Below are 27132 nucleotides of genomic sequence, written 5' to 3'. Positions count from 1 at the left end.
TTACTGCTTCTCCACAGCGGAGTGATTCCAGGACCATGGACAGTTCCTCAGGTCTGTCAGATGAAAACGCAGAACAACAAAAACATCACATTATAGGTTCAACGTTTTTCAGACCAAGAACCCCTTAGCTGAGAGAGAGAGAGATTTAACAGGGACCCCTATTGTATGAAACTGTTTTGCAGAACTTTTCATAGATTTCATAGCTTCATATTTGATATAGTCTGCCTGTGGTGGATTCATGTCAATGTGTATTTGATTGGAGAAGAAGGTGTATAGCCTATTTTGAACTTGTACTTCTGGCAGCATGATTAATTTATCTTATTTCCAGGAATATTTTGAATCATGCAGCATTCTATTGAAGCCTAATCAATGTTATGCAGATTATGCATCTGGACCAAGAGGGATAGACCTACTACTATTTTCCATATAAAAATGTTCCCTTAATTAGTTGCTTAATGATCATAGGGCCAGACCAGTGTCTAGCGGGGATACGAGGTCGACTGCTCACAGTGCTCAGTAGTCCATTCAGCACCAGTGATTTAAGTCTACTCAGCACCATGGAGAGCGCCCGAGAGTACTTTGCACAGTATTACACTAGTGGAGGGGACTCCTGGACTCTCAAAAGAGATGGGATTTGAATCTGAACCATTTCATACATAAAGATTTTGGCTTTGGTATGTGGTATCTAATGGTCCTGTCAACTCTACAACGGGCCAAACTCATTCTCTGCTACGTGACGAGTTTAACAGGTGTTGTGTTTTGTACTGCATACAGTTATGTCCACTTTAGTATTGTGGTATATGTTGGATACCTGGAAAGATCTCAAGGCCATATTTGACCATGATCCATGTCTCCGATCTAGTCAGCTGACAGTGATACAGTCTGATAGTTACAGAAATAATCGATGGGAGAATAGCACAAGGGTGACAACAGGCTGGCAGGACAAGGTCAGAGATGTGATTCAATGGGCAGTTTAAAAAGTAAAAAGACATCTCACCTGGGAAGTTACACATACAGAATTGTCAAGTACACATACAGAATTTGTCCTCATTCAGCCCATCCTATATGAAGCAGAGGTAAGCTATTCTCTGGCGCCCAGGGACCAGTTCCTGCCTCCTGCTCTAAGGTGAGTGCATTTTGGTCAAGGCCAGTGACAGGAGCATGCAGTGATGGAAGAAGTACTCAATTTATTTTTTTTACTTAAAGGTGCATGAAACCCAAAATCACTTTTTCTATACATTAATGAGTCACTAGGGATAATTTGCCCATATAGCCCACTAGGTTCAATTTGCCCCTATAGGCTTGTGGATTCAGAGCTTTCTGCTGTTTCTGTAGCTATTTCTGTGTACTTCCAGTTTCTGCGTAGAAAAGAAATATTTGGCGCCACTGATTACAGCGTTCTGTGGCTGTGCGCGCACTTGTCACCACATACACACAAACACGAACACACACACTGACACACAGATAATAGCCGACAGTGGAACTAGCTCGCTCCGATCGCTCCGCAGTTGTCCCAGCGGGTAGACAGCATTCACAGCAAGACGAGCGGCCATATAAACAGTCCACATGAGCAGGTGTGGAGAAAGTTAAACCATGGATAACATTTCAGATGGTATATTTGTAAAAGACTTTCACATTTTTACCGGTAAATATGTCCATGGAGTTGCGGATTTTTTATAATTTTCACACCTGCAATGGCTAGTTTTAAACGTTTCCGAAATGCGACAGCAACAAGTGTGACAGCTTCTCTCTGAGGCTATAGTTTCAGAACATGATATGCACGCTCAACTCCACCCGTCTCCCCACAACAGCAGATAACCACGCCTACAGTACATTTTAGATTCATATCAAATAAATGAAGAGGCGGGGTTTCATGTACCTTTAAGTAAAAAGGTACAAGTTCGGTATTCAAAAGGTAGTTGAGTAAAAGTACAAAATTATTTCCAACAAAATATACTTACCAGGGGGAACAGTGGTGCAGTCGGTAGCGCTGTCGCCTCACACCTAGAATGTCCCAGGTTCGAAGAAAAAGGTAGGCGAAAGGGCCTTTCTGTGTGGAATTTGCTTGTTCTCCCCATGGGTATAGGTACCCTGACAAAACACATGCCGTAATCCTGCATGGTCTCTATACAGCCTTTCCCTGGCCAACCTGGGCTCCTGATGGAGGGAAGGCAAGGAACTGGTTGGAATAACGTGTTCCTTCAAGCGCTACATCCAAATGGGGAAACTCCCTCCTGTCAGGTGATAACAAGTGGCCTGCTCACTCCTCATGCTTTGAAGGAAGCATGAGCTCGGTTTGGGGCTCTCCCCAGGTTGGCAGATCCGCAGAGGGAGGTTGAGTTGATGATTAAATAAAGGGTTATTATAGTTCGTGGTGTGTTGTGTGTTGATGTGTCCACCGGAGATCGCATTCACTCACTCACGGCGCACACACGCACACACATTGGTCAAGGACCATGTAAGAAGGAGAATGCATTTGCTGTCTCTGCATTGTGGTAAGGGTATATATTGTCTGCATTATCCATGCCTCCTTTCGAAATATAGGAGGTTGTGTATGTTTCCATCTATATGTGGTAGCTATATCAATCCCATATATTCCCAGGCCCACACCTTTTCAGTTTCCATGAATACCTGAACAGCTATAATGGAACAACTCCAGCATCTACAGCAATCTAACCACCTGATGAAAGCCATATGGTTATTTGGCATAGATGTTGTGTCCCTGAGATGAGTGGCAAGATCTATTACTTTTGTGAGTTCTCATGTCCTGTTGTTTTTTCTTATAGTTTGTTTGTTTATTTTATTTCTGTATTTTCTTTTAGCAATGTATTCTTGTGCTACAATTTATGATATCACCTTGGATAGGTGATATAGCAACTAAGCATTCCTACTAATGGCCACTTTACTATGTCAGTGAAGGTCATCATTGCCAAGGTTGGCAACTTCTAACTAAAAAAGGATGATGTAAAGTAAATTTGCCCTGTGCAAGTGCAAATATTCCATCACAGCCATTCCATGTGTGAGGGGCTGGGGATTTGCTGGTTGTTATGCTGCTAAGAAAAATGTTCAGACCTGCCAGGTGTGGCACCTTGATCTGCTGATGTAGCATCATTGCCCAGATAGAGCCAAGTGAAATTACTCCATAAATTGTGAGCATCGGTGTGAGTTACACTTGGAATGGCTGTTTGCAGAGGACAAGGAACAACAATCGGATGGATGCTGCAAGCTGTTTTCAAGGCTGAAAATCCAGGCTGCCAATAAAGGAGAATTCCGGTCTAAATAGCTTTCTTACCTTGTTTTGTTAATTTGTCTCCATAAAACTCATCCAGATGTTATTTTAGCAAAATAAGCATTATTGTCCATTTTGGCCAACCCAACCACAGCCCACAAAATGGAAGCAGCGGGGCTTATGCAAATCCGCAAATTTCCATTGCTTTAAAATATTTTTTTTTCTGTACTTCTCTGCTGTTTATAATCACAGTGATACGCTAACATGCACAAATAACTCGAGGGGTCTGTATATTGTTGAGGTGCTGCCGTAAAATGGTTCACTTGCGTTCGAAATCTCGTCTCGCGAGACTTCCGATTCCTATTGGATTCAATACGATGCGAGACGAGATTTCGAACGTGAATGAACTGTTTTAGGGCAGAATCTCAACAATGTAAGCCTGGAGTATAACGTTGTTGCTACCGGTATGTCTATAGTGTGTGTATGAAGTGGCGATATGAGCTGAAAAAAATGGATTTTAAAACAGATTTGCATAAGCCCACTGCGCCCGTTTTGTGGGCTGTGGTCGGGTCGGCCAAAATGGACAATGATGCATTTTTTTATAAAACAACACTTGGATCAGTTTTTTGGAGACAAAATAACATCAAAACAAGGTAAAAAAGCCATTTAGAGGCATCACACATCAATAACAATCACGAGTAGGCCGATATATAGGCCGATATATCTCAATAACAGAAAGATATATATATATATATATATATATATATATATAAACTGTTTTGAGGTATGAAGTTCTATCAAAGTATCAATGACAAAGTGACCATACCGGTATATGTCATAAAGGCTGGCAGTACTCCAGGGGACCTGAATCCTTACGACCTCACCTGGCAGGTGCAACAGACACACTACATCATGTACTGTAACTTGTACATTGAATTTGTATTCTGCACCATTTCTAAAGAGTTCAGTGGGAAAGCACACGCAAGGTACTTAGGTTAGGTAGATACGCAGTACGAGCATAATGCTATATTTACCGGTACATGTTTCCTCACGTCTTCAATTCTTCATACATCACACGTTGCATTGTGCTCTCAGCGTGCGAGTTGGCGAGAAGGCTTGTAATTAAAATCAATGTGTCATGCGGTCAATCACATCGAGCACAATGTAGCATGCTATATATAAATTGCTCATAACACTTGCTCATAAGGTATAGCACTATAACATGTCTGTGCATGCGTTTTCTCATCATTCCCACCAAGGTCTCGGCGGTGATGTGACGTCCATCCACGGATGCGTTGTCGACTCAACAATGTTATCTATCTATAAATGCGACAAATCTCTGTCTGTCTGTCTGTTTGTTTGTAATCCGCGTATCTCGAGAACCGTTCGTCCCACCGGCTTCAGATTCGGCACGCGCGTTCCCCGCCGCGGCGCGGAGTGCAGTGCCGGGCCTCGGCCCGACTCGGCATGCGGTTTTCCCGAAGCGGCGCGAAACGTTCGGAATCTCCTTACGCGGAGCTGATTGTTGACATCAGGCTGTTCCTGAGGAAATCGGCACAATCGCTGACTCATTGTGACATCACTTCATAAAAGGCTCTGACATCACGTACGCCGCATGAGTCAACAATAAATCTCTGTGAATGTGTATGTATGTATGTGAATCTCGAGAACCGTTCTTCCCACCGGCACGCGCGTTCTCCAGATATGGGCATAAAATGAATCCCCGAATGCGGAGCTGATGTCTGACATCAGAGTTTTCCGCAACCGGTACTGTGTGTGCAGAGATCTCCATATATTGGGGTTTGCATTAAAGGGTGGGGACAAAGGCTAACAGAAGGCAAACAGATGGTCAAAACGGGTCCTATGACAACATGACAACAGGTATATTGGGGTTTGCATTAAAGGGTGGGGACAAAGGCTAACAGAAGGCAAACAGATGGTCAAAACGGGTCCTATGACAACAGGTATATTGGGGTTTGCATTAAAGGGTGGGGCAGGCATAAAATGGACGCAAATAGACAGATATCTCCATATATGGGCATATGGGCAGTATATTGGGGTTTGCATTAAAGGGTGGGGACAAAGGCTAACAGATGGTCAAAACGGGTCCTATGACAACAGGTATATTGGGGTTTGCATTAAAGGGTGGGGCAGGCATAAAATGGACGCAAATAGACAGATATCTCCATATATGGGCATATGGGCATAAAATGGACCCAGAACTATATCTGCAGTGATCTCCATATATGGACATAAAATGGACGCCGACAGACAGACAGACACAGATATCTCCATATATGGGCATAAATGGACACAGGCAAACAGATGGTCAAAACAGGTCCTATGACAACAGGTATAATGGGGTTTGCATTAAAGGGCGGGGCATTCATTCTCTATTTACATCGTTCCCGAGTTGGCCAGGTCGCCAACATGACAACAGGTATATTGGGGTTTGCATTAAAGGGTGGGGACAAAGGCTAACAGAAGGCAAACAGATGGTCAAAACGGGTCCTATGACAACAGGTATATTGGGGTTTGCATTAAAGGGTGGGGACAAAGGCTAACAGATGGTCAAAACGGGTCCTATGACAACAGGTATATTGGGGTTTGCATTAAAGGGTGGGGCAGGCATAAAATGGACGCAAATAGACAGATATCTCCATATATGGGCATATGGGCATAAAATGGACCCAGAACTATATCTGCAGTGATCTCCATATATGGACATAAAATGGACGCCGACAGACAGACAGATACAGATATCTCCATATAAAACGGGTCCTATGACAACAGGTATATTGGGGTTTGCATTAAAGGGTGGGGCAGGCATAAAATGGACGCAAATAGACAGATATCTCCATATATGGGCATATGGGCATAAAATGGACCCAGAACTATATCTGCAGTGATCTCCATATATGGACATAAAATGGACGCCGACAGACAGACAGATACAGATATCTCCATATATGGGCATAAATGGACACAGGCAAACAGATGGTCAAAACAGGTCCTATGACAACAGGTATAACGGAGCTGATTGTTGACATCAGGCTGTTCCGGAGGAAATCGGCGCAAGCGCTGAGTCATTGTGACATCACTTCATAAAAGGCTCTGACATCACGTACGCCACATGAGTCAACACAACATCTCTGTGAATGTGTATGTATGTATGTAATCCGCGTATCTCGAGAACCCTTCTTCCCACCGGCACGCGCGTTCTCCAGATATGGGCATAAAGTCTGACATCAGAGTTTTCCGCAACCGGTACTGTGTGTGCAGAGATCTTCATATATGGGCATAAGTGGACAAAGACAAACAGATGGTCAAAACGGGTCCTATGACAACAGGTATATTGGGGTTTGCATTAAAGGGTGGGGCATTCATGGGGTTTGCATTAAAGGGTGGGGCATTCATTCCCTATTTCAAATTCGGCACGTGCGTTCCCCACCGCAGCAGGTAGTGCAGTGCTCGGCCTCAACCCGACCCGACCCACGATTGTTTGAAAAAGCGACAGAAATCTCATATATGGGCATAAAATGGACGCAGATAAACAGATATCTCCATATATGGCATATATGGGCATACAATGGATGCAGAATCACAAAGATCTCCATATACGGGCATAAAAGGGACACAGACAGACAGATACAGAGATCTCCATATATGGGCATAAAATGGATGCAGATAGACAGATATCTCCATATATGGGCATATATGGGCATAAAATGGACCCAGAACTATAACTGCAGTGATCTCCATATATGGACATAAAATGGACACCGACAGACAGATACAGATATCTCCATATATGGGCAAAAAGATATGGGCATAAAGTCTGACATCAGAGTTTTCTGCAACCGGTACTGTGTGTGCAGAGATCTTCATATATGGGCATAAGTGGACAAAGACAAACAGATGGTCAAAACGGGTCCTATGACAACAGGTATATTGGGGTTTGCATTAAAGGGTGGGGCATTCATGGGGTTTGCATTAAAGGGTGGGGCATTCATTCCCTATTTCAAATTCGGCACGTGCGTTCCCCACCGCAGCAGGTAGTGCAGTGCTCGGCCTCGACCCGACCCGACCCGATACACGATTTTCTGGAACCAGCACGAAAGGTTCGGATTCTGATGTCTGACATCAGGATTTTCCGGAACTGGCACTGTGTCTGCATAGATCTCCATTTATGGGCATAAAATGGATGCAGACAGACAAATACAGATATCTCCATATATGAGCATAAATGGACACAGGCAAACAGATGGTCAAAGATCTCCATATATGGGCATAAAGTGGACGCAGACAGACAGATACAGATATCTCCATATATGGGCATAAATGGACACAGGCAAACAGATGGTCAAAACGGGTCCTATGACAACAGGTATAATGGGGTTTGCATTAAGTTTGTCTCCTCCTCCATCTGTTTGTCTGTGTCCCTTTATTCCCATTATGGAGATCTCTGTATCTGTCTGTGCCTCCGACTGTGTTGCAGACACAGTGCCGGTTCCCCCTTTAATGCAAACCCCATTATACCTGTTGTCATAGGACCCGTTTTGACCATCTGTTTGAAAAAGCGACAGAAATCTCATATATGGGCATAAAATGGATGCAGATAAACAGATATCTCCATATATGGCATATATGGGCATACAATGGATGCAGAATCACAAAGATCTCCATATACGGGCATAAAAGGGACACAGACAGACAGATACAGAGATCTCCATATATGGGCATAAAATGGACGCAGATAGACAGATATCTCCATATATGGGCATATATGGGCATAAAATGGACCCAGAACTATAACTGCAGTGATCTCCATATATGGACATAAAATGGACACCGACAGACAGACAGATACAGATATCTCCATATATGGGCATAAATGGACACAGGCAGACAAATGGTCAAAACGGGTCCTATGAAAACAGGTATAATGGGGTTTGCATTAAAGGGCGGGGCATTCATTCCCTATTTACATTGTTCCGAGTTGGCCAGGTCGCCGACTAGACGCTGGGCCGCCCGAAGGGCGGCCCAGCTTCTAGTAATAATAATAATAAAACAAAACCTTTCACACTCATGCGTTACTCCTTATTTCTGAGAACATAATGTTTCACCGTCATTTACAGTAATATTCTGGACTAAACGTATAGAAAACATGCTGTTGATCATTTTACATTCTGTTAAATGATTTTAGACCTGTCATAGCCTAGTAATGCCCAGTTTCATGCTTTTAATTGGTGTATGGATAATATTAGGTTTTACTGTATTGCCTAGGACAGTACATGTAATGTTTACATGCATAAGTAAATATACTCATAGAGAATGCACAAGAGTTTCACTGTTATATAGTTATGCATGATACTATATGTTCCATTTCTGCCAAATGAATCATGGATGGTTCAAATAACTCTCATAGAATTGAGTTTCCATACATGATCAACAATGAGTAGCAAGCAAGACTTGTGTGAATGTTTAGATCATTTATGATTTCTGAGATTTCAAATAAATTATAACATGAAAGGCTTGAAAAAAGTATATGGCTGTATCTCAAAGACATCTTCAGCAGCGGCAGCAGCACCTCTCCACTTTTGCAGGCTGACAACAACAAGATATGTCTGTCCTGTCATTGAAAATAACATAGATTAGATGGGCAATCATCAGTTGGACGTGAAGCCTGATTTATACAGTTGCATGACTGTGTTGTGCGACAAATATAGCAGACCTACAAGCTCACAAAGTCTAGAATGTGCGACACGTTGTGAGCTTGTAGGTCTGCTATTTTCGGGACCCAACGACGTCTTGAGACAAAGCATGAATTACAGAAGTGGTTTAGCGTAGCATTTGACTAGCTATTGAACCATAGTAAACAACAGATGGGCTCCGTCTAATAGGATCTAATAACTGGGATCTTGCCATGAAAACTTGCATGGCTACTATTTACGACACTCAGGCACTGAACTACACATTCTATACTACCCCAACTTTATAAATATCTCACATTAAAGCAATCAAGTAATACACGTTAGATTATTACATCAAGTTGGCATAAAGTTACTCTCTAAAGTTATACCATGATCCAGGCTGTTCAGCATTCGAGCCTGTTTTCTCTTCACCGGAGCTGTTCTTATGTTTTATGTATATCAAATAAATATCCGTTGTGTGTTCTTTAGTGTAGTGTTTCTCCATGGAGTGCTCTGAGGGACTGGAGTGTTTACAGACGACATCATACAACTGTGGAAGGGGTAAAGAAGGCTGATCGAACTCTTTAGGAGACACCCCGTGGGCTGTCTGTGGGGTTGGTGACGTTGGTCTGACTGAGACACGGGTGTAGTCCTTCCGGACTTGACATGTGGCGCGTTTTGCATTATAGTTAGACGTTTTAAGACAAGATTTCTTAAAACGCACATTAAACATGAAAATGACCCCAGGATTGTGTTTATTGTCTCCCAAACAACATTAAAATAAGATTTGGTTGTCTCAGGGGTGAAGTGGCCCTTTAAAGACACTGTGTAGGCCCAAGTCAAATCAATGTGCCATGCTGTCTTTAATCTATTCGTCACCCCATTTCATCCATTATTGACAGTCTTGTCATTCTTGGCTGCTCATGCATTCTGAAATGTAGGTCACCCACAGTTTGAGAGACAGAGAAGCCTCATCGCCGCCGTATCGCAATTATCTTGTCTTGATAAATGACTCTGACCCGTCATGTCAGGGCAGGTAATAGAAGACTGTGTATAATAATAATAATAATAAAGCTTTATTTCTATAGCACCTTTCATGACATGAAATGCAGCTCAAAGTGCTTTACAGAGCAGAAAATGAAGCACAAGTGCTTAACAGAAAAAAATAAAATACACATGAATACAATAAAGCAGAAAAATAAAAACATAAAACATTGAAGAACAATTTCAGAACAGCGTGGACGTCAATAGCATCAAAGAGATTAAAGAATTCAGCTAAAAGCAAGAGTAAAGAAATAGGTCTTGAGCTGTGCTTTAAAGCTATCCACAGAGGCTGCCTGTCTTAGGTGTAGTGGGAGTTTATTCCAAACTGTCGGTCCGTAGAAGCAGAAAGCTGCTTCACCATATTTTTTATATTTCATTTTAGGCACATCGAGTAGGTCAGCACTAGAAGACCTGAGTGGGCTAGCAACCAACTGTTTACCCTAGCAACCAACTGTTTACCATAGCAACCATGTTTTTTTACCCTAGCAACCAACTGTTTACCATAGCAACCAGATACGCAGAGCAGGGATCTCCATATATGGGCATAAACAGGTGACATCACACTGATGTCAGATACTCAGAGCAGGGATCTCTCCATAATATATGGGCATAAAAGGGATTCTGTTAGGGATCTCCATATATGGGCATAAAAGGGATTCTGTTAGGGATCTCCATATATGGGCATACAAGGGATTCTGTTAGGGATCTCCATATATGGGCATAAAAGGGATTCTGTTAGGGATCTCCATATATGGGCATAAAAGGGATTCTGTTAGGGATCTCCATATATGGGCATAAAAGGGATTCTGTTAGGGATCTCCATATATGGGCATAAAAGGGATTCTGTTAGCTGTTAGTGATCTCCATATATTGGCATAAAAGGGATGCTGTTAGGGATCTCCATATATGGGCATAAAAGGGATTCTGTTAGGGATCTCCATATATGGGCATGAAAGGGATTCTGTTAGGGATCTCCATATATGGGCATAAAAGGGATTGTATCCCAGATGATGCCCTGTTAGGAGATCCACACTAACAGAATCCATATATGGTCCTACCGACAGCTGCTATAAGCCAACCCTGGCGATAAGGTCTGAGTCGAAGAAATGCTTATTTCCTGGCAAGAATTGCCCCTTTATACTGTAGGGGTTGTTTGTGTATTGTATGACATCACGCCACATCATCGGCTGAGGACTGTGTGTCGACCAACGGTCGCTTATCTCCCGATTAGGGAGTCTTACTGGTAATATGTAATAGCCCTAGTTGTCAAATAAAGGCTTTTTAATGCGTTCCTTGGCTCTGAGTGTGCGAGAAGAACTTCCCGATGGGACCCCATGCTGATTGGATCCTATATTAACTTCTAGCACCTCAAACACGACAAGACTGGAGATACTACACATGCTAAACTCTGAAGCACTCGGCTCACCTTGTTTCATTGACCTGAGTGGGCGGTTTGGAACGTATCTATGCAGGCAGTCATAGAGGTACGAAGGTGCCAGACAGTATGAAAGAATGATTGCATTTTCCAGGATTCCAGTGAAGTGACAGATGGTAGGTTCTCTCGCTGTTTTGAAAACACGATAAGCATATCAAAACATTTTGGCACACACACACACACACACACACACACACACACACACACACACACACACACACACACACACACACACACACACACACACACACACACACACACTACTCAAAGCCAGGTGTTCATAATACCTGGCTGCAAAAAAAATTGGAACACATCCAAAAATAGAAAAATAAAACCGATTTAGCTGGATCTCTGTTTGGATTTGCTAAAGAAGAAGCATCTGTGGAAGCTAAGGAAGGTCTTTGGATGGGTTGACATTTTCTCTGATTATTAATGGTAATCATGTAGCAGCACTGCAGGTGATTCCGTCATGATTATACCTCATGCTGAGCATATTAGAACAACTAGAAAGGCTGCATTGCGGTTGTTTTCTTCCTACATCCATGTCTGTCCAGACTCATATATCGTCACTGTCAGACAGAAACCCTGTATCTCCAAGAAAAAAATTGTAAAAAAGAAAAGAATGTGTAGCCCTACTTCATACAAAATTGTTGCACAAAGTAGTGAAAATAGCAGATCTACAAGCACACAAGGCCTCGCAAAGCGTTGTGTGCTAAAAAGTATAGTGAAAACTTTGACGGAATTGAATACACATTTTTTCATTGTTTTGGTTGTGAAATGTAAGTGATCACTATATTTATATGTATGTATGAAACATGTTTTGTACTTTTGTGGATGTTTGAGGCAGATACATTCCTGGACTTCCTGACAGTGACCTAACCTTTGACCACCACACTCTAACAAGTGAGTACCGGTACATTTATTCAAGCGCTGCATACGGAAGTTCAATTCTGAGGTATTTATACTCAAGTATTTCTAGTTTTCAATACTTTTATTTCTACTGCATTACATCTCAGAGGAAACCACCATACTTTTTACTCCACTACAATTATTTGAAAACTTTCTTTCTGACTGGTAAAAAGCACGTGCTCTGTTGGCTGGGAAGGCATTATACTATAGTCAAATGATGTACTGATCAACACACAGGCTTTAGCAATCATGCAGTTAATTACGAAATGCTGCTCACATCATTACAAAGTCAATCTTGACTTTACATTGTGGTATTAATACTGTTACTTAAGTACAAAATGTGAGTACTTCCTTCACTTCACAATTGAGTAAAAATTGCCATATTATCAAGCCGAATGCTGTGTGTGTGTGTGTGTGTGTGTGTGTGTGTGTGTGTGTGTGTGTGTGTGTGTGTGTGTGTGTGCGTGCGTGCGTGCGTGCGTGCGTGTGTGTGCAGGCTACCTGTATACATTTTTGGGGGTATTTTGGAATATCTTTGAGGACACAAAATTAAGGACATCTATGATTTTAGTTCGTTTTTTAAATAATTGTAGATCTGCATTAATTCATTCGTTTTAGTGAACTATAATAACCCTGGGTCACCAGCAGTCCTTCAACAATGTGTTTGGTACTGTGGTATATTTCAATGAGCCAAGGACACCCACTTTAGGGGGACAATCGTAAGCGCAGAGATCTGACTGCACCCCCTTCAGCCACCTCTTCCCACAGAGCGTCAAGGCTTTTCTGTTTCCCTACACGGCACAGTAGTGAGGGTTAGAGGGTTGAGAACACTTGTGCGAGCATACGAAGGGCCCTCCAATATCTACCCATTCTGCAATCAAAAAATATGGAGGTCAGAATGAGTCAGATGCATGAAACGGCCTTTACTGTGATGTGATGATTGTATGCTGTAAAAATAGCCTCCTGGATTGAAAGGGAATGCTGTAAATTGCTATCCCGGGTGCCCGGAACGGGACCCCATGTAGAGAACTACTGCTACAAACCTCTCAGATTCAACATATGCTGTGCTGTACCTACCTGTGTTTCACGTGGCAATTAATCCATCTAAACACTATACATTGCTCTCTCTGCATTAGACATAGAAGTTTCTCTGGATAGGAGCATCTGCTAATTTAGCCTGGCGTTGCTCATACTAATTCCTCACTGCGTATCGGATATTAGTCTGGACTCGCGAGCAGAATTTTCATTTCCAAGGGGTCGGTTAAAAAATGGCTCTGGACACGATTGGTTAGACCATACCGTAGCTGTCCCAGCAATGGGGGGGCTAGATGATTTATCTTATTTTATTGTTGGGTTTGCTCAAATTATGTGAAGGATAAATGTATGGTTATTTGGGTGACATTTTATGTAATTTCGTGGGTGTTGAGGCCTTCTGGTGTTAGGTTGGTGCCGTGGCACAGGCAATGGTCACATGGTATCAATTAGGGGTATTTAAGGTCCACCTGCAAATGTTCAGCAGATGATCAGATAGGAACAGAACAGCCTGAGTTGCTGTGGAGAGAGGAGTTCTCGGTGGGAGAAGTCTCCAATAAAAATATAAAGACAGAGCCAAAAGGTGGTCTCTACCAAATTAGAAGAACTTAACTGATCTCCTAAATATTCAGTGCAGAAGGCCACACGGTATGTCACTTTTATTGTTTTGTATCTTATTGTTGGTTCACTGGTTTTGTAAAGTTATTATACTTATTGTTTTCATCTTATTTTGCATTGCCTTTTATTGTTTAACTGATCATTGCATTTGTTTTTGTTGCATTGTTTATTATGGCTAAAAATATGTATGTTTGTATGTTTTCAGTTTTCACATTGTCTACACATGGTGCCAAATAAAAGACCCTTGTGAGATATCAGTTTGGAGCGCAAGTTTATTCTGCCTGGAGAAAATGGTTTGGGAGCAGTCACACATACCGTACCAATGCTGGGCCCTGATTGGTCTCCCAAAATTTTTGGGGAGAGGAAATGGATTCACAATTGAGCGGGGCCAGACCCATATTTGCCAAGGGCAAGTTTTTTTGCCCAGGCGGATTGCTCTGGTTCCAGGCTACTGCTAATTACCTACATTGAAAACTGGATGACTACTGTATATCCTGGTTCAGAGGCTTCTTGGTTCAGAGTCAGACATGGGGCCCTAAACTTCTTTGCCATTTTTGTACTTTTTTGAAAAACATTTTAAGATACTTCAAAAAGCCGATCTACATCGACATGTTGTGAGCTTGTAGATCAGCTATTTGAACTATTTAAAAATGTTTTTCAAAATAGTAAACAATTGCTAAAAGGTTTAGGGATAAGATAAGATAGATAAGATGTTTATTTGTTACTATATGAAACAGCAGATCTACAAGCTCAGCTTGTAGATCGGCTATTTTCAAATAGCCTAGGTATAAAAAGGGCCAAAGTGGATTAATGTATATTTTATAATATTATCATTTATATCTGCAAAGTATCCAGTAACTAAAGTTTTCAATATAGTGGAGTAAAAGTAGGCTACAACATTTGGATCCCAGATGTAGTGGAGTAGAAGTAAAAGTATTGGAAATTGGAAATACTCAAGTAAAGTACAATGCCTCAAAATTGTACTTAAGTACAGTACTTAAGTAAATGTATTTAGTTACTTTACACCACTGTCTAGGGCCTTATTTTCATCCATGCCATGTGCATGTTTATAATTTACTCTTGATTAAGCTGAGTAACAAGAAATCTTGTGAAATAAAATGTCGTCAACCAATCATCAAGGACGATGATACATGAAGAAGAAGAAGAAGTGACAATGCCATAGATGAGGGGCTCGATAGGAGAAAGCCCTGCTACCTACTGTTATATTATTAGTGGCCAAGCCACGAAGTGGCAAAGGCCACTCATTGAAATTGTACTTCATCATTTCTATTCTTCCGCCACTTTTTCTCTAGTGGCTTGACCGTGCAGTCGCTTTTTACGAAACTTGGCAGTATGGTAGAGGACAATGCCAAACGGCTAAAACACGAAGCTCGCACCAATTTACCAAAGGGTGGTGCTGTAGGAAGCCTTTGAAAGTGCAAACTTTGAACAGGTATAGCTCCTGCTCTGTTTGACGCACAGCCATGAAACCTGGACACACATATGTGTCTCCTCATGCCGAACAACTTTTACACCTGACTTTTGACCTTTTGTTCTCCCACCATTTTGAATTATATGAAAAACAGTAAAAATCTATCTCCTCCTGGGATTTTTGCGTCACGCGCACAAAACTTCTTTTACATGAACTTTGGACCAATACGGTCAAACTGTCTGGTCTGATTTCTTTTAAAGTGAAACATTAATTTTTTTAATAATTCACTGAATATTGCAGTTTTATGCAAGTTATTCTTCTGCCTCTAAATCATACATGCAAAGTTACACGTTCATGGCATTTGGTAAAGATGTAGAGGGTTAGTCCAAATATCACTGAAACCAATCTTATTCCAATTGGCCAAAGGGGGGGGGGGGGGGGGGTTTACAAAGCGTTTGAAAATTCAAACTTCAAACGGGCTTAAGTCATGACTCGTTTTGTTTGAAGACATGCTACTTGCTTACATGCGTGCCTTGACTCAAGGGGAAGACATCTGTGTCTTTGTTAAGTAAGCTCCACCCTTAGATTTTCCGCCATTTTGAGCAGTTTGTAAAACACTTAAACCCGCTTTTATTCTGGAATTTCCGCATCACGTGCACAGAACTTTTTTTACATGAACTTTGGACCAATATCTAAAGATCTGTCAGATCCGATTTTTTTTAAATTGAAACATTCTTTTTTAATAATTCAATGAATATTGCAGTTTTATGCAAATTATTCTTCTGCCTCTAAAACATACATGCAAAGTCACATTTTCATGATGAAATACTAGAGGGTTAGTCCAAATATCACTGAAACCAATCTTACTCCAATTGGCCAAAGGGGGGCGCTATATCATTTTGAAAGAAAATAAGATTGCTCCTTGATGCTTATTTTAATATCCGCCATTACCAAATAATGTATTTTCAGGTTCAGGTTCAGGTTCAGGTTTATTAGTCAAATGCATATCCATACAGGTATAGACATACAATGAAATGCTTGTGCCAAGAGCACTCTCAGCCTTATTACACACAAAAAAACAAGACAACAACAGGTCACCCAGGACAACCCAAAAACAACAAAACAACCATACAGTGTAACAGTGTACAGTTTAAAAACTGCGTATATTGCACATGACTACCTACGTCTCGCTTCCATCTCTTCGTTAAGCATCCTGATTGCTTGAGCATAAAAACTATTACTGAAACGGGTGGTGTGAGATTTGATGCTCTGGTAACGTTTTTTGGATGGGAGGAGATAGAACAGGGAATGGGCGGGATGACAGCTGTCCTTTAAGATGTTCTCTGTCTTTTTCTTACAGCGTGTGTTATAGATTGTGTGTAGCTGTGGTAATTCTGTGCCAATGATTTTGGCAGCTCTCTTCACAATTCTCTGTAACTGTGTACTGTCTTGAACAGTCACGTTACCAAACCACACTGTGATGCATCCTGTCAAAACACTTTCTATGGTACAGCGATAGAAATTAACAAGAGCCTTGGTGCTCAGGCCAAATCTCCTGAGGCGCCTCAGAAAGTACAATCGCTGCTGCGCTTTCATAAGGATACCTTCGCTGTTTTGAGACCATGTGAGTGAGTTTGTTATGTGAACACCCAGGAATTTGAAACTGTCCACTATGTCTACAGGTGAACCATTTATGGTTAAGGGACTGTGATTGACTTTAGACTTCCTAAAGTCAACGATGATCTCTTTTGTTTTACTAACATTTAGAGAGAGATTGTTATTCTGGCACCATAGGGTTAGCTCTTCAATTTCCCTCCTATAGGCCCTCTCGTCATCGTTGGATATTAGTCCTATAACCGTGGTGTCATCTGCAAATTTGAGAATAGAATTATTGCCACACCTGGCAACACAATCATAGGTGAACAGACTATACAACAAGGGACTGAGGCAGCAGCCCTGGGGCGCTCCAGTCCTGGTCAATATCTTAGATGAATGCTTGTTCCCTATTCGTACAGATTGTGGCCTGCCTGTCAAAAAGTCAAACAGCCAGTTGCAGATACTACTGCCAAGACCAAGACCCCTGAGTTTCAACACAAGCTTAGATGGTACAATCGTGTTAAAGGCAGAGCTATAATCTATGAAGAGTAGTCTGACATAAGAGTTCCTTTTCTCCAGATGTTTCAAGGCAATGTGTAGTGCGAGAGAAATAGCATCATCGACTGATCTATTAGCACAGTATGCAAACTGTAATGGATCAGTATTGGCAGGGATAATGTGCGTTGTATGTGATATAACCATTTTTTCCAGACACTTCATAAGAACAGAGGTCAAAGCCACAGGGCGATAATCATTAAGACAGGCGACAGGTTTTTTCTTTGCTATGGGTACAATTATGGTTTCCTTAAAACACAACGGCACCACACACAATGACAGGGACATATTAAAAATGTCAGTAAAGACTCCCGAAAGCTGGTCGAAACACAACTTAAGGACACGTGAGGCAATCCCGTCAGGGCCGGCCGCCTTATGAGTCCCAACGCTTTTAAAAGTTTTACTCACATCTCGTTGTGTCACCTGCAGCTCCACCGCACCGGGTGTTCCCCGCACCGGTGTAACTGGGTCCGTGTTGTGAGTTTCAAAGCGGGCGAAAAAGTTATTCAATTCGTCCGGTAGAGAGTCCGAGGTGTTAATAACAGCCGGCTTCGGTTTGTAATCCGTAATCGCCTGCAGCCCTCTCCATATACGCCGTGCGTCACAGCCACTATAGTTGTTCTCCAGTTTGTCCCTATATTGTCTCTTAGCGTCTCTGATCGCCCTTCTCAGGTCGTATCTGGATTTTTTGTACCGTTCCTCGTCCCCAGATTGAAAGGCGGCTCGGCGCTCTCTCAACTTCAGACGAGTATCATGGTTCATCCACGGCTTCTCGTTGGGATAAGAGCGAACGGTTCGCGCTGGGATGCAATTATCCACACAGAATTTAACATAGCTGGTGACAGTGTCAGCGTAGTTATCCAAACTTGTGGCTGAGTCTTTGAAGATGGACCATTCTGTCGATTCAAAGCAGCCCTGGAGTTTAGATACATTATCTGTGGACCAGCACTGAACAGACCTCTCCTTGGGTTGCTCGCTCTTCATTCTCTGCTTGTAGGCAGGTAGCAGTAGCACCGCTTGGTGGTCAGATTTCCCAAAGTGGGGCCGTTGGACCGCTCTGTAGGCAGCCTTGATGGTGGAATAACAATGATCCAGCGTCCTTACCTTCCTTGTTGGGCACTTAACGTGCTGGTAAAAGTGTGGCAACACCGATTTCAAGTTGCAGTGGTTAAAGTCCCCAGCCACGATTGATATGGCTTCCGGGTGCTTATTTTCCTGCTTGCCTATGACATCGCTCAGCTCGTCCATAGCTTCGGATGCACTCACTTCTGGTGGGATGTATACAGCCGTCAGCAACACACAAGGAAATTCCCTGGGCAAGTAGAACGGTCTACACCGTAGTGTTAAATGCTCCAGCACCGACGAGCAGTGCTGTGAGACTATATCCACATTAGTACACCAAGAGTCGTTGATGTGAAACAGAACACCGCCCGCTTTTGTCTTCCCCGTGTTTGCCATCGAACGGTCCGTGCGGAACACAGAGAAGCCGTCTAGCTGTACCGCCCTGTCAGGAACGTCAACATTCAGCCACGTCTCCGTGAAACAGAGCACACAGCAGTTCTTTATATCCCTTTCAACGTGTAGCCGGGTTCGGAGGTCGTCCATCTTATTTGCATCATAACTCCTGAACCAAGCATTATAATGCAAACTATGTGATGTCTACACCTATGTTGTGATGGTCAAGGATTACAATGATATCATGTACAGCATCATAAACTGTCCAGGTGAATAGTGTCACAGTATTTTATGTCTGTTGCATATACAGTCTTTTGCATACATGTTGTGTAGAAGCCAATTTGTGCTTTTACCTATAACTCCACCGATTAGTGTAAAACTTTGTATGCATACTTCCAGGAGGGCAAGGAAAAAACTGTGCCCTGCATTTTTCACATCTGCCTTTTATAGCGCCACCAGAAGGCCGACTTACAGTATGTAAAACAAATTCTTCAATATCGAGGCCATTGTAAATGTACAAGTGCAGTAAATGTACTGCACTTAGTTACTTTATACCACTGCACCTCAATCCCTGCCTCTCCTTGTTATTGTACCGGGGGCCGACGGGATCTGAACGCTCGGCAGCCTGCTTAATGGTCCTGTGCCTGATGGCATATTTCACCGGCGGACACATATTTCACCAGACACATTTACATCCACTACTGCTGTGACCTACTCATACAGAACCGCTCCCTCGTTCGTGTGTGTGTGTGTGTGTGTGTGTGTGTGTGTGTGTGTGTGTGTGTGTGTGTGTGTGTGTGTGTGTGTGTGTGTGTGTGTGTGTTTGTTTGTTTGTGACTTACTCCTTCAGATTTTATCCAAAAATCACACAAATCAGTACACAGTATCTCTACAGTGATGTAATCATGACGGATTTGTCCGATATGTCATATTCTATCCTATTGGCTAACATTGGATTCCAAAGTTTGCAGGATTGCTCCTTTTTGAACAAAATGCCTCAAATCGTGAATGCAGCCTGCTATGTGTGTGTGACATTTTGCACACACATTCCCACTAGGCCAAGGAACAGATGCCACCCTTCTCACATTGGCCTGTTATAGCGCCACCAGCAGGTCAACTTTTGCAAAACACATTTTTGGAACAAAATGCCTCAAATCCCACATAAAGCATCTGATTGCCGTGAAAGGCCCAAGAAAGCATGGCACCCTTTTCACTTTGGCCTATAATAGAGCCACCAGGAGGCCAAAAAAACCCACCTTACCTGCCGGAGACCTGTTCTCAGTGCTCGTTGCTCACTGCTTCCAGTTTTATTTTTGAGCGGTGGTTACACCGTCTCCTATACGTGGCCGTGTGTGTATGCGTGTGTGTGTGCGTGTGTGTGTGTGTGTCTGTATGTAGCCTGCAGGCCTGCAGTACCTTTTATGACCACACATGTTAAGGGAGGGGCGCTGTTGTTCAGGCCAGGCCAGACCAGGCACACACACACACACGCACACACACACACAGGGGGGAAGGGGGGGGGGGGGGTAAACCACCGCTCAGTTCACACGGGTGTGATTTTTATTTATTTTCCCACTTTTCTTGCTTTTCCTGCTTTTTTCCGCTGCTTTTTTCCTTTCCTACTTTTTCTGGCTTGGCCACTTTATCACTATACTTGCAGCTATATTTAGTGGCCAAGGGCCACGAAGTGGCCAAAAGGCCATTCATTGATATTGGACTTCATCATAACTATTATTATTCCGCCACTTTTTCTCTAGCGGCTAGACCTTGCAGTCGCTTTTTACGAAACTCGGCAGTATGGCAGAGGACTATGCCAAACGGCTAAAACGTGAAGCTCGCAACAATCGGCCAAAGGGTGGCGCTGTAGGAAGCCTTTGAAAAATGCCAACTTTGAACAGGTATAGCTCATGCCCTGTTTCAGGTACAGCAATGAAACCTGTATACACTTATGCGTCTCCTCATGCCGAACAACTTTTACGCTCTGACTTTTGACCTCTGACCTTTACCTCTCCCACAATTTTGAATTATATGAAAAACGGTCAAAATCTATCTCCTCCTAGGATTTTCGCGTAACGTGCGCGAAACTTTTTTTACATGAACTTTGGACCAATACGGTCATCGCACAGCGGCCGGATTTCTTTTAAAGCGAAACATTATTTTTTAATAATTCACTGTATAATGCAGTTTCATGCAAATTATTCTTCTGCCTCCAAATCATACATGCAAAGTGACACGTTCATGGCATTTGGCAAATATGTAGAGGGTTAGTCCAAATATCACTGAAAGCAATCTTACTCCAATTGGCCAAAGGGGGGCGCTATACGAAGCGTTTGAAAACTCAAACTTTAAAGGGGCATAAGTCATGCCTCGTTTCGTTTGAAAACATGCAACTTGCTTACACGCGTGCCTTGACTCAAGCGGAAGACATCTGTGTCTTTGTTAAGTAAGCTCCGCCCTTAGATTTTCCGCCATTTTGAGCAGTTTGTAAAACACTTAAACCCGCTTTTATTCCGGAACTTTCGCGTCACGTGCACGGAACTTTTTTTACATGAACTTTGGACCAATATCTAAAGATCTGTCAGATCGGATTTTTAAAAAATTTAAACATGCATTTTTAATAATTCAATCAATATTGCAAGTTGTATGCAAATTATTCTTCTGCCTCTAAAACATACATGCAAAGTAAAATTTTCATGATGAACTACTGTAGAGGGTTAGTCCAAACATCGCTGAAACCAATCTTACCCCAATTGGCCAAAGGGGGGCGCTATATCATTTTGAAAGAAGGCGTCAAGTACATTACCTGAAACTTTTTTTTTTAATGACAGGTCTTTTATGTGTGACTGCCGTAGTGTAGTGGTCAGTGCCTGTGCCTGATATACGGATGGTTGTGAGTTCAAACCCCGCATCGGGTTGAGCTGATGTTAACATCCTGTATGCCCTTGGCATGTGCGTATGTCAAACTCTTTAATGTTGACACGTCTGATCTAACTCCAGATCACGTTCATGTTTAAAATGAGCCCTTCTCTACCGGCCGTTATTTTTCTGTTCTGAGTGAAAGAAAATATGATCACTCGAAAATGTCAGAAATACTCAGATTACATTTACTCACCCCAAGCCTCCAAAATATAAAAAAGAAATCAATAAAATCAAGGCACTCAGCCTACATAGAACTTTTTTTTTAAACAAACATGGTTAACAGATCCTGTGGCTGCCTAATGTAGTGGTCAGGGCATATGCCTTTCATGCAGAAGGTCGTTGGATCGAATCCCGCCTGGGGTTTATACAAGCATAAAACCGTGATATTTGGTAGACTTTACAGTTTGGTTCCTTGAACAATGTCTGATATGGAGCCTTCCTAAAAATGTCCCCCAACCCCCCTTGATGCGTATTTTAATATCCGCCATTACTAAATAATGTATTTTGCATCATAAATCCTGAAACCAGCATTATAATACAAACTGTCATGTCTACACCTATGTTGTGATTTTCAAGGATTGCAATGATATCATGAACCAGCTCAGTGGCCTAGTGGTTTGAGTGTCTGCCCTGAGAATGGGAGATCCGGGTTCAAACCCGGGTCGTGTCATACCAAAGATTCTAAAAAATGGGACCCAGTTCCTCCCTGCTTGAAACTCAGCATCAAGGGTTGGATTGGGGGTAACTCCCTGCGACATACTAGCGTCATGTCCAGGGGGTGTACTTGTACATCAAGCTGCCTTAAGCTACAGAAACAGGAGATAGGCTCCTGCCCTATGAGATTCATGGCTCGGCCGATTCATATGGTCTTCATAGCTCAGCAAGGCTTACTATGTACATCATCAAACTGTCCAGGTGCATAGTATCACAGTTTTTTATGTCTGTTGCATATAGGCCTACAGTCTTTTGCATACATGGGTGGGTGACGTGACGTAACGTTTTCGCTGTCCTCGGTGTCAAACATGTATAAATAAAAAATATATTTGTCAAAAACCTTCTGAATATTGTGCAGGACATTAAGCTTTATGTGAACTTACTCAAGATTAAAACATTTCATTCCTCATTTCTTCAGAATTTTCAACCAAACATGGCAAAACACATATGGTGTGACTGTCTTGACCTTGTTTCTCAAAGTGGGAACTTGAATAAAACTAAGAAAAAGAATTGCTAAAAATCATTTGAAAATGAATTTAGGCTAAAAAAATGTCTATTTGTGAGCCTATATCTTTTCAAAGTCAAAGCATAATGTTTTCAGTCATTTCTGATCAAAAACATTTTGACCCCCAAACCAAAATCATTTGGTGTGACACTAGTTTGGACAAATTAAACAGGCAATTATTTGGACACCTATTGGCTAGAGAGGTCCTTCTTCTGTAAGGCTATTCAGCACTCCCAGCACAACTGCAAGACAGGTGTCTGAGGTGAGTTATGATTTTAACATTTTCATGAAATGCCATCTTGTTGAAACTTTGACAAACTCACCACTTTGGATGTCTGTTGGTGTGACACCTTTTCATTAAAAAAAGCTTAAGTTATTTGAAGTTTTGGTCATATTTCCATGTAGATCTAGGTTGCTTTGTTATAGCTAGCATGCTGTTAGCATGCTAATGTGTACATAGTAGCCTCAAGGTAAACCTAAATGCAGAAAACGTAATATGGTGTGACACTTAATCATAATGGTGTGACATGTCTGCTTGTCACGCCATATGACTTGATTGTCACACCATATGATTTATACTGTATTTAACTACAGATATAACAATAAATAACAAAGTTCCAAGTTTCTTTTGTACATTTAAACATTTGTTTTAAACATTTTTACATAAAATGTAATTTAGCTTCATTCAGTGATACTTCAAATTCATCAGACAGAGCAGAAACCCCTTCACAGAAACCTTAACATATTGTTTCAATCTAAACAATATTTTCTCTTTGTCTTAAACTATACATTCCATTTTCTTTTGTCAGCTGGAAAATGACAAGTGCTGAGAGAACGAGAAAGTACAGGGAGAAACTAAACAATGACCCAGCAAGGAGAGAGGAGCCAAAGGGGCGAGACTGCATTTTCTACGAAGAGCAGGAGGTTATCTGTGGCATAGCAGAACCGCAACAAGGCAGCCGGTTTGCTACCCTCACCAAATACGACTGGCTGATGTACAATACAGTCTAAATGTATAATCTAATCTGATCTAATACTTTTGTACTTTCACTCACTGGACTGGACAGTGGACAGTGTTAAGGTAGGACCCGAGACAAAACTAGCGAAAATAGCTGATCTACAAGCTCTCAACACGTTGTGCTGCGAGAGCTTGTAGATCAGCTATTTTCGGAGTTGCGCAACCCAGCACTCTTTAGCTAGTGGAGATGTGGTGTAATGTCATGATTCCTAATTACATTTGTTCAACACAAAATGCTGTGTTCAAGTTCAGGAGACTTCGGAAAAAAGCAATTTACCTGAATGCTGAGTTCTGTTTACACTAATTGGTGTTAATAAAATGTTGCCTTGGCTCCAAGTGTGGCTATGCGCCTTATTGTCTCTTTAGGATCCTTCTGCCGTGGGCCGGCAGAAGACTTAGGTGTGCGTAGCATTCCTGTGCACATCCTCATCATCCATCTACTACTACAATTCTTTCTTATCCCATGTTAAAGCCCTACAATAATATCCTGTTCAGAAATATTAAGGCCATGTTATCCTGGGTAATTGTTTAATCAATCAGTAAAGTTCAGTACTCAATAATAGGTAGGTTAAAACACAGTTTGCTTTGACACATGAAGATATGATCATACGGTGTGACACTAAATCATTTGGTGTGACATTCCAAATAGTGAAAAATCATACCTTTATTAATGATTAAACCAAAAAAATGTTTATGGATTACATAGAGAATATTATCAGGAAGAGTCACAAATATTTGTGTAATTTTAGAGAAAGTTTTGACAGAATACATTTAAAATATGTTGTAAGATCATGAACATGGGCCTCACACAGAGTGTCGATTATGAAAAAAATATACAGATATAATTAATTTTCAAAAAACTATAGTGGATCACTGGTTAGTTATGATAAAGGACTTTGATAAAGTGAGTAACTTAAGAAAGATGTACTCCATTTTCATTTTATGAACAATTATTTCATATGACGATTTTAGGCACAAGTACAACAAACTGCTGAATAAAGTCTGATTCCAATAAAATATCTAAAAACAAAATGTATTTCCATAAGGTTGAGAGTGAGTAGAACAAAAGTAAATAACTTTTATGCCTGCAATTTAAAGTTTTTTTAAAAACACATTTTTTGGGGCGTCACGTCACTGACCCACATGTTGTGTAGAGGCCAATTTGTGCTTTTACCTATAACCACCGATTAGTGTAAAACTTTGTATGCACACTTCCCAGAGGCCAAGGAAAAACCTGTGCCCTGCATTTTTCACATCTGCCATTTATAGCGCCACCAGAAGGCCGACTTACAGTATGTAAAACACATTCTTCGCTATTACTCCTTCAGATTTTATCCGAAAATCACACAAATCAGTACACAGTATCTCTACAGTGATGTAATCATGACAGATGTGTCCGATATCATATTCTATCTAATTGGCTAACATTGAATTCCAAGGTTTGCAGGATTGCTCCTTTTTGAACAAAATGTCTCAAACGCAGCCTGCTATGTGTGTGAGATTTTGCACACACATTCCCACTAGGCCAAGGAACAGATGCCACCCTTCTCACATTGGCCAGTTACTCTGGAACTACGTGGTTCCAGAGTTACACTGATCTTCCATGGTAACATCTTCAGAGGGACAGTCACAGTACGGCTAGTGTTAATGAATGGAAAGAGTGTGTCAGTGAAAGTGTGTGTGAAGGTGTGTATGTGTGTGTTAGTATCAGGATCAGAGAAGGACAGCTTTCCTTTGTTCCAGTCCAGCTGGACTCTGATCTTCTTGGGGTTCTGCTTCACTGAGAGATCAGTGAGTGACCCTGGTGAGGAGCCTGCTGTGTATTTACCTTCATATAAACCTATGCCCCAGTATTGACCCCCTCCCTTTCCCTTCCTCTGAAAAGACTCTGCAGACACACCCAGTGCCCAGCGTGTGTTGTCTCCAACCTCAACATCCCAGCTGTGAGTCCCAGAGTTAAAGCCCTCAGAACCCAGGACACGGCACCAGTGGTCAAACCTCTCTGGGTTGTCAGGAAGCTGCTGTTTCTCTCCCCATCTCACACTGGTCAGATCATCAGACAGGATGAGGTTTGGATGGGCAGGGTTGGGGTCCAGAATGACAGGAGTGTAGGAGACAATGTCCTTCATCTTGTCCCAGACTCTGAAGGTCAGGCTCTTCAGGTGTTTGGTCTCGTCTATCAGTGCTCCTGAGACCGGCTGTGGGTCCTGCAGTGTGAACTGGACTCTTTCCACTGTGGTCTTGTAGTTCTGCAGGAATGAGATGTGTTCAGCTCTCAGATCCTCCTCTATGGCTCTGATTGTGTCTGAAAGGGTTGATATGTCTCTGTTCAGACCCTCAATCTTCTCCTTCACCATCTGAGTCTTCTGCTGCTCTTCCTCCCTCAGTGCAGTGATCCTGGTCTTCTCTTCCTCTTGTAGAAACTGATGCATCTTCTTAAACTGTTCCTTCATCTGCATCTCTGTGTGCCGGGCCCGGACCTTAATGTGTTCTGCTGTTTGGTCACAGTTTGTTTTAACTTTATTAAAGACCTCCAGTTTCTCTTGTAAAGGCTTCAGTGATTTCTGGACCTCCTCCTTGTGTTCCAGTGCAACTTCATCAACTGGTCTGAAACTGTGTTTGGTGTGTTTTTTGGAATCCAGACACACAAGACACACGGTCAGTTGACATTCCAGACAGAACAGTTTGAGTTTCTCAGCATGCAGACTGCAGAGAACCTCAGACCCTGTTGAAGCTCTCTGATGTCTCTCCTGTGTGAAGGCCTCACACAGGTTCTTCAGAGCCAGGTTTCTGGGTGGATCCACTGAATGTCTCTCCTTACAAACTGGACATTCTTTTATTACCTTCTCTCTCCACCATTCCTGCAGACAGGCTTTACAGAAGCTGTGGCTGCAGGACAGGAGAACAGGATCTTTAAAGATGTCACAACACACAGGACATGAATAATCCTCTTCTGGACGAGTTGCCTTGGATGCCAT

At 42.1% G+C, this 27132-nt stretch overlaps 1 protein-coding gene across 1 annotated transcript; it reads right to left on the bottom strand.

Annotated features, from left to right (window-relative positions):
* Positions 1 to 27132, bottom strand: LOC308307188 (nuclear factor 7, brain-like; the record flags this gene model as incomplete). Its single annotated transcript, XM_080752359.1, has 2 exons — positions 1 to 53; positions 25791 to 27132. 2 exons carry the CDS (start codon positions 27130 to 27132, stop codon positions 1 to 3), a joined length of 1395 nt encoding a protein of 464 aa, XP_080608485.1.

The sequence above is a fragment of the Nannobrachium achirus genome, assembly GCF_963921795.1.
Source record: "Nannobrachium achirus genome assembly, chromosome: 21".
Lineage (NCBI taxonomy): Eukaryota > Metazoa > Chordata > Actinopteri > Myctophiformes > Myctophidae > Nannobrachium > Nannobrachium achirus.
This window is presented reverse-complemented; position numbering and strand designations above follow the sequence as displayed.